Consider the following 13,313-nt stretch of genomic DNA (forward strand, 5'->3'; position numbering starts at 1 on the left):
ATTTAAATTTATACAAATTCTTCATAAATCAAATAATGGGAATCTAGCAGTTTATGTCTATGCAGGTTTACTCAGAAGTAAGCCCCACTGAGTTTAATGGGACCTAGTCCTAGGGAACTGTATATTCTGGCATCAGTTTGCAGCTTAAAAATTATTCCGAAATACTCTATGTGAGAAGGCTAACATGCGTAGTTCAATCACCTTGGACATCTCTGATAATGAAGATCAAGAAATTAACTAATCTTTAATCATAGGAATAGCAAGTCTGTGGCACATCTTCATGATTGGGATTTTAGCAGATGTTAACAAGCTCCTGAATCTAAACTTCCTAGCCCTGCTATGTTAGTACTTTGTAGTGGGGGAGATAGCCATACTTTTGATGATATATAAATTACCAGAATCCAGTTTTGCTTATTGTGCTATTTGTGTGCATGATGTTTTACAAAATACGAGACAGCATGTCTCTCCTTAGCTAGGAAAGGTGTCTTTCCTCAAAAGTATAAGTGTAAACTGCAGAGGGGTGTATATGTTAAACTGTGTTCTATCAAGAATATGACTTGAACATGCTGTGGCATTGAGTATCTGCTACAAAATGCTCAGGCCCCCATCTGTTGCTGGGTCCTTGGGGCGCTGGCCTGTGGTGACCTGGCTGCTTGCAGGCGGGCTGACAGGGCGAGGGCGCTGTGGCGCAGTCTGCTGCATCAGCCATCAGCACCCTGGGTGAGCACAGCACCAGCCCCGCCCCTCTCAACAGCAGGAAGGGCAAAGCTGCAACCCATTCTGTCCCCACTTCCTTACAGCTGCTGCCCGACACGGGCATCTGGCCACCTGCCCCCTTCTCCTCTTACTTAGGTAAGCTGAGGGACCCCAGACATTTCTTCAACCTTTGAGCCAAATATCTTATGTTGGGCATCAACTGGTTGGATAGTGTGTGTGTTAGACTGGTATGCTAATGAAGTTCCCATCAGCGCAGGTACGGATGAGTCTTGGCTAATGTGAATTACTTTCTGTCAGGTTTCCTGTTTATATTTCAGATGTTACTTTAACTAAGTACTTTAACTAACTTGTGTCATAATTGATTTTCTACAATGTTTAAAGCATGTTGATTTACAGTGAAATAGAAGTTTACTTTGTAGAGAAAAATGCAATTGAACAGTAAGCAATAAACATTCATCTGTATTTTTAAAAGCAAATGTAATAAGAACATTTTTAAAATTGCCACTTTTCAATAACATCAGTTCTAAAATGTATTATTGTGTTTCCTTTTATATGTTTTTATTCTGTTGTAAGCTGCCTTGGTTAACTTGTAGAAGACGTTATATGAATTTTAAAAATGGCAAATGTAATGTACAAGCAAAGACATGATCCATTTCTAATCTCCCTACCAGTGCAGTTGTGTGTAATGAGGAGTGAATAACACTTAGAGCCTCTCCAGCCAACCCTTGAAGCATGCATACAGTGGCATGTCGATCATTTCATACAATGCAACTCCCATGAGCACTTCCCATATTTAACCATGCCTCTGTTCCCCAGAGCTGTGGCCAGCATACTTATTTGGAGCGTGACAAACAGCCTTGCAGGGTACTGAGAGAGAAATGGGAGGTGCTTGCCTTAGGCTATAATCATCAAGTTGGTGTCTGTCTATTCTTCAAGGAGGGGAAGACTCTATTGCAAGTTTTCTCAAACTGTGGGTCTCGACCCGATTGCTGGTGAGTCATGAAGCTTAAGCTGATAGCTGAGGAGGCAGATGCATAGAGCCCTATGGAAAGTGACTTGAAAACCCAAGTGGGTCCTGATAGTCCAAACTCCACCCTCCCTCACCGTGGAGCCTAATTTTCTCATCTCTTTGAGATTTTAATGATATTTTGAGGGAAGCTTTGAATATCAATCTAGCCCAAACAAAAAACATGCAGAGTTTAAAACTGTTTTCATCCCAAATCACATTAAACTGGTTTAAATATAAGAACTTAAATTGAACTGGGCATTGGGTTAAACTAAAAATCTTACTGATTTTGGGGAGGAGGAGTTGAGGTTATTGCAGGCAGGCTACAGAGAGAATTCACTTGGTGGGACAGGGCTGGCGTCCCCATATCATCTCCCCTTATTTATTTGTTTTACTTTAATTTACATTTTATTTATTTTAATTTGCTTGATGACGTCACTTTCAACCATGATATCACTTCCAGTGGGTCCCGGACAGATTCTAAAAAGTGGGTACCAAGCTAAAAAGTTTGAGAACCACTGCTCTATTGAGATTCATGCCATTTCACTCCTGCAGGTGTGACTGTGTCCACATGGGAACTAGATTGTGCCATATGTTAGCTGATGCTGTGTTTTCAGTTTTATTGAGCTGCTTTATAATGCTAGCTAGAACTTATACAACTATCACAAATTCACATTTTAAAATAAATATGCCATTTATATTTGTTCCTCTCTTTAACTTTCCAGTATTTTGAACATGTCTGTTTGCAAACCAAATGCCTACAATTTTCCAAAATGAAAGGCTAGTAATTACTTGGCAAGACAATGACCACATTCAGATGTATCAACAAACTGTTGTTTTTATGAATACAAGCAGATGCAAGCTTTCAGCTCCCCCTCCTTTGCATGCAGGGGGAGGAAAGTAGAAGCTTCTGTTCATGGTTTGCAGCAAACCTCAGTTTCCTTTTATGTCTGGGTATAAGAAGCTGGTTTGTGCAAACCATGATTGGTTCTGAAACTAGGATTGGCTCATTGTAGAAGCTGTTACTGAAACAAGGGGTTGGCTTATCCTAGAAGTTGTCACTAAGTGGCTCAAGAATTGACAAGTCAGAGGTGGAACTTTTAAAATTTTGATAAGCTAATCTAATAATCATATCTACAGATAGTTAATGCTTCCCGTGTGCAGGGTTTGCGTGACACTGTTCTTGCTTACAGACACCCACCAACTTAACTGGACATTGAACAGCATGGGTGGGCCTGTAAAACAGGGTCATGAAACCATTAATCAAACTTTGCAACAGATGCAGGCTATCTCCATATCTTGGGATCGGTTTCTGCATAAGCAATGAATGGATAAAGATTGGTTGTTGAAACATGTACATATAGAAGCTAGTAAATGAATTATCACTAGTTTGCAAGAGTTCAGTGGCCTGAGCCTGTATTTGGCTTGTTGACATAAAATGATTGCATTTTGATTGTACTGTGTCAGCTAATTCAGTGATTAACGTTACTATATGCTCTTTTAGCTTCAGGATGTTTTCTTGTATTTTATCTTCTTGTGATTTCCCCTCCCTCCAGAACCATGCGTACATTTAGTACCTAGCACTTTCATTCATTTTTTATTTCGTATACTGCCTTTTAGTAACAATTTTCAGACTGGGTAATGCATCTGATGAAGTCAGTTCACTTCTTTCCCACAGAAGCTGTTCCCACAATAAATGGATGGATCTTTAGTGTACCACAAGACTCTTAATCTTTTATCAATAGCAGCAAAACCTTCTATGATTGTGGGCCTATATCTTTCAGATCATTTCCTAGAGTTTTGGAATATTGCTTCCTATGCTTTTCCCTAAGCATATGTTCACAAAAGTCATGTTCACAGCAGTGGTGTGTGCCAAACTCTGAAGCAAAACAGGAAACATTTCATCAGATACAATTGCTTACTTAGAGTCAGAACTGATTTGGTCTAATCATAATTGGCAAGGTCCTGTCACGACTGATACCTTGTTTATGGGTGTAGTCAGTGTGCCAGTCACTCAAAAACACTAAATCCACAAAAATAAAGGGGTTGGTTATGCCCTGATCCATATATATAAGATTATTGTAAGGATGAACTAGATAAAGATAGTCAATGCATTTTGTATCAAAAGTGCTGTGAAGATTATTATTGCTGCAGTTGACAAATTGAAAAATAAAATAAGAGTAAGGAATCATGTGATAGAAACTGATAGTGATGGCTGCCAAAGGACTTTTAAGGTCTGCTCATTATCCCTCTGTATGTTTCAGCTGGCTTGCAAGTTGGCTATGCTAAGACGCATTTGCATCTGTACACGAAAGCTTATCTTGATAAGCCCAATATATTATTTTCATTTTTATTACCTTTGGTCTCATCTAATTTGTTCTTCACCATCACCAGGAGTATCAATAATAAGGCCCATGGGCCAGATGTGCCCCCTGGAAGCTCTTTATCCACCCCCCCCCATTATATTTGGGCTCTTTTGCCCAATTGAAATGCATCTGTAGAGGCACTGGGAATGTGAGACAGAAGGGACCTCAGAAGGCAAGGAACAGTACGGGTAAATGGCAAACCAAGAGGCATGAGATAGATGCTGCTGAGATGTTGGGACAGTCCAATTATTTTTTTGAGCCACCCTTTCAGTAGCACTGCTTCTGCTAAGGCATCACTTTGGAGACTACTTCTTAGCTGCTGAACTGGGAAGTAATGCTGCAGCAGAAGTGGCACTGCAGACAGCTTAATCTGCATGATAATTGGGCTCTCCCAGTGTGATGATTGGGTTCTCTTATATCTTGAAAATATGATCAAGATGTACACATTTTCTCTTTAACTTTCAGCTAATGAGCTTACATGAGAACAAAATACATATTTGTGACCACCATCTGCTTACTGATGTCACTTCCTGCTTAATGATGTCACTTTTGTTCTCAGCAAGCACCATGAATGCTATTCAGCCCACTGTATGAAATGGGTTTGACACCCTGTTCTACAGTTTATTTCCGATATAATGACCCACTGCACTTTCTGTCCATCTGATAGATCAGGGGAAATAGACTCTTGCTTATGGATGCTTCTGCTACCAAATGTCTGATTCAGCCATCAAAGACAGCAATGCTCAATGTAGCTTTTGTCATAAACTATGCGTTCTCCTCTCTGTTCCCAAAAATACTTAGTCATACTTAACCAAATCATATTATTGATCTTCTATCGCTCCATGTCATTGACAGACACTTTAACAACACAGATTATGTCTGACGAAACATTATGATGGAAGAGTATATGTAGTTTGTGGTAGCAAGCCCATGTCAAATGTTGCATGTAGTTCTGACCTTACTCTTTGAGGCATACCTGTGTCAAGCTGCAAGAACTGGAGCTGCAGCCAAACTTTTCTGATGCACCAGATTTGTTCAACTTGTTTAAAAATTAATCTTTAGGTAACATTGTGGTTTTTGTCCTTATGCTAAGTAATTGCAGGATCACAACCATCAGCCTCTCCTTAATATATTGATTACTTGCAATAGACAGAGTTTTATAACATGCTTCACATTTTAAATTGGTGCATATGAGAGATTATGGAGTAAAAAGATTGTTGCCTTCAGAATAGAATAGATTATTGCAGTGGTTCTCACACATTTAGCACTGGAACCCACTTTTTAGAATGAGAATCTGTCAGGACCCACTAGAAGTGATGTCATGACCGGAAGTGACATCATCAAGCAGGAACATTTTTTACAATCCGAGGCTGCAATCCTACCCATACTTACCCAGGAGTAAGTCCCATTTACTATAATTGTTAAAAGATTATACATAGAACCTTGTTTAAAGTACCAGGGTAGCATCAAGTCTAATATATTAAAAATAAAACATTGAAATGGATGGGGACCCACCTGAAATTAGCTCACAACCCACCTAGTGGGTCCCAACCTACAGTTTGAGAAACACTGGATTATTGGACATTGAGTCTGTGTTGTGCCACTGCTGTGTTAATTCAGTGCCATTAGTTTCCTATTCCAATTTCCTATTTCAACTTTCCTGTTGCTGCCTCCTCCTCTCTTGCTAGGCTAAGGGATTAAGTGCTTTTAGGAAAATGGCATATTTTGTATGTGGGTGAGAAGGAAGTGTGTTTATACATACACATGTGTGCACACAATCTGTTCAACCAGTATGCAGAAAAAGCTAGTTACTGCATTACATTGTGCAGAAAGCTTCTGTAATTTTCTGTTGCCTTGACTGTTCATCGCTCTGTATATTGTGAACTCGTAGGGCTGTCTTGTTTTCAGAAATGATTCCTGCCTTTAAGAAATGTAATTAATCATGGGGGCGGGGGAGTAGGAATACTTGTAAAAAGTTTGGTTTTTTTGCTGTGTATTTGATGGCTTTATGTGTTGAAGGCTCAAAGTACTTAGAACCATAAATCTTTCTAAATCTCTGTGAATTGCAGATGAGAATTATCTCTCTGATAGACATAGCAGTAACTTACTCAGCTTCATGCAAACAGTTGGGTTACAACACTGTAAAGCTCTATATCTGCAGAGTCTTTGCTTCTAGGCACATTTCTAATTGAATGACCAGAAACCAAGTCCCCTTCTAGAGTAGAGAATGCAGAACTTGACTTCCAGTATCCCTCTTCCAGTAAGTGGAGAAAGTTTGAGATGTTTGCATAGGACTGGTAGTTCTACTGAATTTGCCCTCCTTTTAAGCTTCAGGGGAAAGATCAGTATTTCCTGGCCTCAGTTTAGTTTGTCAGCGGCTTGATGAGACAAGTCACACCATTTTACAGATAGGAAACCAAGTCTAAACAACTGGGCTACTACTACCTAGTGAACCAGGGCTGAGTTAGTTTTGAACAGGTCAGGGCCAATCATTGAAGAAACAAAAACGGATTCTGTATTGATAGTAACATGGGCATTAGCAAAAAGGTCAGTTTTTAGCTGGGGAACTGTGTGTTAGCAGTATGAGCAATGGCAGGTTTGAGAAATAACCAAATAAGATTGATTGTGTGCTTGTCATGCTGCAGGAACACTGAATTGGGCATAATGTTTGGTTTTAAAAATGCTGATTCACATTATTATGATTATAATACTTTATAATAATTATTGAGCTGGAGTAAGAGTCTCCTGAACTCTGCTTTTTTGTTTGTTTTCCCTACAGAGATCTTCAGATTCCTTTTTTCATAGATTCCTTTGCTGGAATGGCAGCCACCCCCTAAAGAGGCTGGCATTGAGAGGTTGTTGAAGAACTTGTACTTCACACGGAGCAATGGAGTATGAAAGGAGGTAAGGCATTTCTCTAGTTACTACAGGGCCCTGGGAAAGGACTATGATCTGAATTTTTAGGGGGGCAAATAATGATACTGCTTTGTGCATCTTACTAGAATATCTAAACCTTGCCCAGTACACAAGGTTTTGGTGGGATGAATTCAGTTCAAATACTAAGGTCTGTTTTGCTGTGATGAAACTTAGAGGAAATCATCAGGGCTGTCACTCCACAGTCACTGCTAACTTGAGTGTTGGAGTAGGGCAGGAGTGCTCACACTTTTTTGGCTCGAGAGCTACTTTGAAACCCAGCAAGGCCCGGAGATCTACCAGAGTTTTTTTTACAATGTTCGCGCCATCATAACATATAACATTTATGTGTACAATGTATGTTGGTGTACCTTGAGCCCCACTGAGTATAACAGGACTTACTCCTGAGTAGACATGCCTAGGATTAGGCTGTGAGGCTGCAATCCTAGCCACACTTACCTGGGTGTAAGCACCATTGAGTACAATGGGCCTTACTCCCGGGGTTTCCTCCCAGAGGCACCTGAAGGGGGGGGGGTCGGCACTCCGCGATCTACTCATTTTGCCTCGCGATCTACCGGTAGATCACGATCCACCTATTGAGCACCCCTGGAGTAGGGGGTACAGAGCTGCGGTAAACTAGCTGGGGTGTGAATCTCAGTGTGCTGATCCACATACCAAGAAGTGATCAGAAGTGCAATGCTGCATCATAGCATGAAACTTTTAGTTGGGGAGTCTGCATGAATAAACTTATTCATCATGCAAGGTAAAGGCTTCCTAAAGCATCCTATTTTCACAGTGGCATAGAAGTAGTTTTTCTAGGAAGCAACCATGTGGTTAACTCTACCCACACAATTTCTGCATCCATACTTTACTGGAGCCAGCACTGCTGTGTGGATTTCTTTACTGGATTCCTGCACTGCTGTAACAAGTTTTTATTTAGACCATAGATGCCTTAGTACGGATGCAGTGAGGATGCGTACTTTTGCTCCTCAGCTTTCAGGTGTTGGATGTTGGATTAGATTACCTGTATTCACACAAAAATGCTGTAGCCAGAGTGATGTCCCTTGCTAACTTTCTTACAAATGGTTCTGCGTGGAAAAATTTGCTTTTAGTATTTGCATCATATGACAAGATGTAAAAAAGGCATTGTCTAGGAATCACCAACTTGTTCAAATAACCATTTTGTCATTTCTTACCTTTGTTGCTTCATGATTATCCTAAAAACCACTGACAAAAGTCTTAATATAGAATACTTTCACATGTCAGCATTGGCACTGATGTCTCAGCGTAGTTCAGTGGATTCTCTTTTTATGCACTTCAGAGGTGGTCGTGGGGATCGAACAGGCCGATATGGTGCTGTTGATAGGACCCAAGATGAGGGATTAGAAGGCCGGAACCAGAGGGACCATGATTACCGAGATATGGATTATCGCTCCTACATACGAGATTTCAACAGTCAAGAACCTACAAATGACTATGATGATTCCTCTGAGGAACACAGCGTAGAGGTACATTGGGGTGGGCTCGATGTTAACTCTGTTTGGGACTTTCCTATTTGGGAGCACATCATGTGGTCTGGCCTGTGTGAGTCCTTGAATGCGATGTACTGTGATGAAGACTTTGACTGGGAAGGATTTCAGGATTTAAAGAATTCGTCTACAGCTGGTATAAGTTAGAGTGGAATTTAGCACTGATTTTTGTTCCCCCAGCTATAGCTGTCCATTACAGCTGTTTGGAGGGGAGGGATTTCCTTAGGCTTATGCTTCAGCTCTTGGGTTCTAGTAAGCTACTGTGTTTGCTAAAGGAGCACTTGTTTGCTAAAGGAGCATATGCTCCACCTGACAGGGTAGTGCAGTGGCTACCAGAATGTTTACTAGCAAATTGTCCTGCAGGGCTGATTATCTTTTCTGTCATGGTTTAGTCTTGCATCCCTACCCTGCTTGAACCATCCTTTTTTGTGTTCTTGCCCAGGATTCCTATGAGGCCTCCTCTGGATCAGAGACACAACGTAGAAAACGTGACAGTCCCAGTCAACAGCTAGGATTTCCTGGTGATGGTGATTATCGGGACCAGGACTACCGAACTGAGCAGGAAGAGGAAGAACAGAAGGCCAGCAGCATTATTATGCTGAGAATGCTGCCCCAGTCTGCCACTGAGAATGATGTATGTCAGAAGCTTAGAGTGAAAGCATTGCTCTTGGGTCCTTGCAGTGACTCATAATAATCTCTTGGTGCATCTTCCCTATTTAACTTATTCCCCTGGTGTTGACCTCTTATGCCTCTCTGCAGATTCGGGCCCAGCTACAGGCACATGGGTTCCAGCCCCGTGAAGTGCGACTGATGCGGAATAAAGCTTCAGGTGAGCTCCTGTTCGCAGTTTTGTCTTCTCCCTTCTTTTGTTGTGGTTCTGCTGTTTCACCTGCTACATGATACACTTCACACTAGAGGGTGGTGCATCAGATGTGTTTGTGTATGGAGCTGTTTTGCCCTGTGGCATTAAAGATTTAGCTGTGGTCTCTGCTGTGTACTTTCCCCTGCAGCACTTAGAATCAATCGGTTATCCAGATATTGGGCATGGATTCAGTCATAGTCCTTAAAATGTCCAGTGCTATTGAAGCTTTGTGTTGCCAGCATCCTGTAAGCTTGGGGCTCAGTAGCTCTTCCCTTATGTGGTTGACCTGAAGATATAACAGATTGTTGAGGCCCAGACGTGGCTCCTGTTCTTTTCTGAACTTCTTTGCACATTGTCTTAGCCCATGAATGTCCTGAGAGCTCACAAGCCAACATTTCTTTCCATATCCAGTTCATTTCTCTTTTAGTTTCTGACTTTTCTTGCTTGACCTCTTTCTTTGTGATAGAATATGCAACAACAACAGAAAAGAGCAATGATGGATAACAACTTTAGACATATCTATCTTCCCTTTTACATTGTCAATATACATCCCTGACCATATTTGATCAGCTGTGTTAATTGCAGAGATTCTTCCTGGATCCTTGCAGCTTATGTCAGACTCCTTTTAAGGATAGTACAATAGCTAGAAGACAGACCTGAACAACTTTTGACACGCACACTACTAAATGCAACCCTTCAGTCTTGTCCTGTGGGAGACTTGATAAACTTGTTTTTTTCTGTCTGCTTGCAGGGAGAAGGGAGTATTGTCAAGTTATAACACTTTTCTGGTGGGCTGCATTTGGCTTGGTGGGTCACTAGTTGTTTAGGCCTGCTTTAAAGAACACAGGTTGCCAACAAATTGGGTAGCACGGGAAAGTTCAGGTAGGTCAGCGCAGCACATAAGGTTGTATCCAGCTCGTAGCTTAGGGCCATTTTTAGGGTAGAATGTTCTCAACCAAGCAGGTAAGTTTTCTATTTCTTTCCAAAGCGGTGTTCCTTGCACTTCACACACACTTGTTGCCCACTAGTCAGAGCTGTAAACCGCTTATATCTTTATAAAGGCAAGGTGTGTATGTAACTATATTCTTCTGTATCTGCTCTGTGTTGTACCAGGCCTGAAAGGGGCTGGTAGGTACTGCAAGATGGTAGGTACAGAAAGGCACCCTGCTTCTATGTGTAGCCAAAAGCTGAGAAATATAAATTAATAACACATTCCATATGCGATAAGTCCATGTTCACAAGGATGGGGGACAGCAGACCTTGAGCACTGGAGAGCTATAACCTCATAGTTGCAGGCTGCTTTTGTCTGCTTCTGTTAAATGTCCTTTAAATATATCCTCTACCATTCTGGAATAGCATACCAGTTTGTAGACTCCCAGCTTGATACTCAGTTCCGGTGGTGCTAATGGAGAAAATAGAGGCGAGGCCAACTATCACCTTATCTGTCAGTTAATTTAGTGCCCCCTTCTGAGTTTGTATTGACCTGCTTCCAATCTAGGCACATGATCTAAGTTGTATTTGTGTTTAGATTTATGGCAGGTTCATTTTCCTTGCCTTCTTCTTTTTGCAACAGCTCTTGAGAGAGGTCACCATTATTACTGTTGTGTGGATGGGGAAATGGGGCTAAGCAAGTGGTGATCCAAAGTCCCCCAGTGAGTAGGAGCTGGGACTTGAACCCAGATTTCCCACACTCAGGTCCAGTAGTTGGCTCACTGCAACTTTGTGTATCCTGTAGGTGTTACGGTTACCAGGCCCCTTGGTGTTAGTGTTCTTATGTAGTGGGAAGTTTTTTATTTTTTTTTTAGCTCTTCAAAGCTAAGCAGGCACTGCTGCTTGCAGGGTGGGGGTTGGTAGACTCACCAGTGCCATGGAGTGGCAATAAGAAAGCGGTTCTAGCACAGATAGTTTGAGATAGCTATTGCTTATACTAGGATGGTAAAGTACTAGGTAGATAGGGCAAACAATAGTGCTCTAGAGGAAGTGGTAGAAATAGATCTTCTTGGAGTCATCACTCTCTGTCAAGCCCTACTGGAGGTATTAGGAATGGACAGATAAAGGTACTGGACTGGGAGCTGGAACTCCCATAGTTTTTTTTCTTCCCAGTTCTGGGAAAGAGAGAACAGAGGTTCAAACAGTGATCAGTGGCATCTGTTTATCAGAATTGTTTCTTGGTTAGGATAGTCAGAAGAGCAGGTGCTTTCCTTTTTGTGACAAGCCTCTGAGTCTGCACCACCCCACTTTGCAACTAGGGTGTCCTTTCTGTGCCTTTCCACCCACCCCTGTCCCATCCCCCCGCACCCTGCCCTTGCCCCATTTGGTACAGCGACAGGGGTGCGTGATATTGGCTGGATCTGTTGACTAACACACTGCGTCTGTATCTGAATGCTGTCCTCCAGGTCAGAGCCGGGGCTTCGCCTTCGTCGAGTTTAATCACTTGCAGGACGCTACACGATGGATGGAAGCCAATCAGGTTGCTTTGCTGCACTTGAAACCCACAAGTACTGCTACTGTTAATGACCAATCCAAACACCTGGTTCATATGACAAGCCCTAGCTGCCTTCCCCATAGGGAATCACTGAGGGGGGATGGGAAACAAGCCTTAGGTCTGCAACCCAGATAGCCTGTGTAGTCTATAGTACCCAGAAACTGAAATAGAGCATTGACACCCAGGAGTTTGATTTCTCGAGTCATCCCCAGTCATGGAGAAAAGTGTTCTTGTGGCTTAGAATAGGGACACAAGGAGCCAGGACTTCTGAGTTGTGTTAACAACTTAGGGAGTGGGCTTGTATCTGAATTTGATTTCATGTTGGGTCTTGTAGGCTGAGCAAAGGAGCTAAGGAGCCAGTGAGGTAGATAGAGGGGCTACCAGTGCTCCTAGTACTAAGAAAGAAATGTTTAGGGAGTCAGGAATTCAGTGTGGAATTATGCATGATCCACATCATGATAGATTCCCGCAGCCCTAGGACTAAGCTAAAGAGTAGTTGTGAAAACTTACCAACCTACCACCTGCTTACATGACAGGGTATAAGGTCCTTTGCAGTGCAGCCAGGATTCAGGGCAGTAAGCTTTCTTAGGAGACCTTCTCTCATTCCTCACAGCAGCTCTATATTGATAGCCATCTGTGTGAGACCCTACACTCTCTCCAGCACCATAGGATCACAGTACAGGTGTGACTGGCCACAGGACCAATTTTTAGGCCCCAGACTAACCTGTTCAGACCATTTTTTCAAACTATAATCTTGTTTCTGAATAGTAAAGTTGTTGAAAATGCATCCTTAGCCCAAACTGTTTGGGTTTGCCAGTGTTTATGCAGTCATGGCAATTGCTTCAGTCGTTTTCTCCTCTTCCTGTTCTCTGTGTTGGCAGTGTAGCTGGGTCGTGTGTGCACATCCCCAGTGGGAGCTGACACATGTAGCCCTGGCATGGCTGAGATGATGCACTCTGCTCAGGATGTGGGAGGGGTGTGCAGAAATGGGGCTAATGGGCAGGTATGTGTGTGAGAGGAATCCCTCACCATCTTTTATAATTGTTCATGTAAGTGGCAATGTTTTATCTCTGCAGGACAGTTTTGGGCCAGAGGTAGTTGCTTTTGCAACTGTTAGAACAAGGTTCTAGCCTATGAAGCCTTGGCTAGCAGCTCCCAGCAAATGCTTTTGGAAATGGTCTGGTTTAGCTGTATAGTCCTTGGGAATTGTGTGGCCTGGTAATCTTGTGATTTCTGTATGAAGTGTTGAGATTCTGCAGTTGGGCATAGCAATACTTTTTCAGAGGGCATTTTAGAAAGATCCCAATTCATTGGTAAGCAGCTAAATTAGGGTTTTGTGTGTGAATAGAAAGAGTAGGAAGTCAAGTACGAACATTCTGGGATGTGTATGTAGCTTAAAGTCTTATTCTTGATCTCCCAAATGTTTTCACCATTT

General features: G+C 42.1%; 1 protein-coding gene across 4 annotated transcripts in view; it reads left to right on the forward strand.

Annotated features, from left to right (window-relative positions):
* Window positions 1–13,313, forward strand: part of RBM10 (RNA binding motif protein 10) — a 30,335-nt gene that overhangs the window by 1,501 nt on the left and 15,521 nt on the right. For all 4 annotated transcript variants that reach the window (XM_066613256.1, XM_066613255.1, XM_066613260.1 and 1 more), the window contains exons 2-6: window positions 6,869–6,993; window positions 8,324–8,510; window positions 8,974–9,165; window positions 9,291–9,360; window positions 11,790–11,863. In XM_066613256.1, the coding sequence (XP_066469353.1) occupies window positions 6,977–6,993; window positions 8,324–8,510; window positions 8,974–9,165; window positions 9,291–9,360; window positions 11,790–11,863 (540 nt within the window). In that variant the 5' untranslated portion in view covers window positions 6,869–6,976. The remainder of the gene's footprint in view (window positions 1–6,868; window positions 6,994–8,323; window positions 8,511–8,973; window positions 9,166–9,290; window positions 9,361–11,789; window positions 11,864–13,313) is intronic.

Source organism: Tiliqua scincoides, chromosome 2, assembly GCF_035046505.1.
Source record: "Tiliqua scincoides isolate rTilSci1 chromosome 2, rTilSci1.hap2, whole genome shotgun sequence".
NCBI classification, from domain to species: domain Eukaryota; kingdom Metazoa; phylum Chordata; class Lepidosauria; order Squamata; family Scincidae; genus Tiliqua; species Tiliqua scincoides.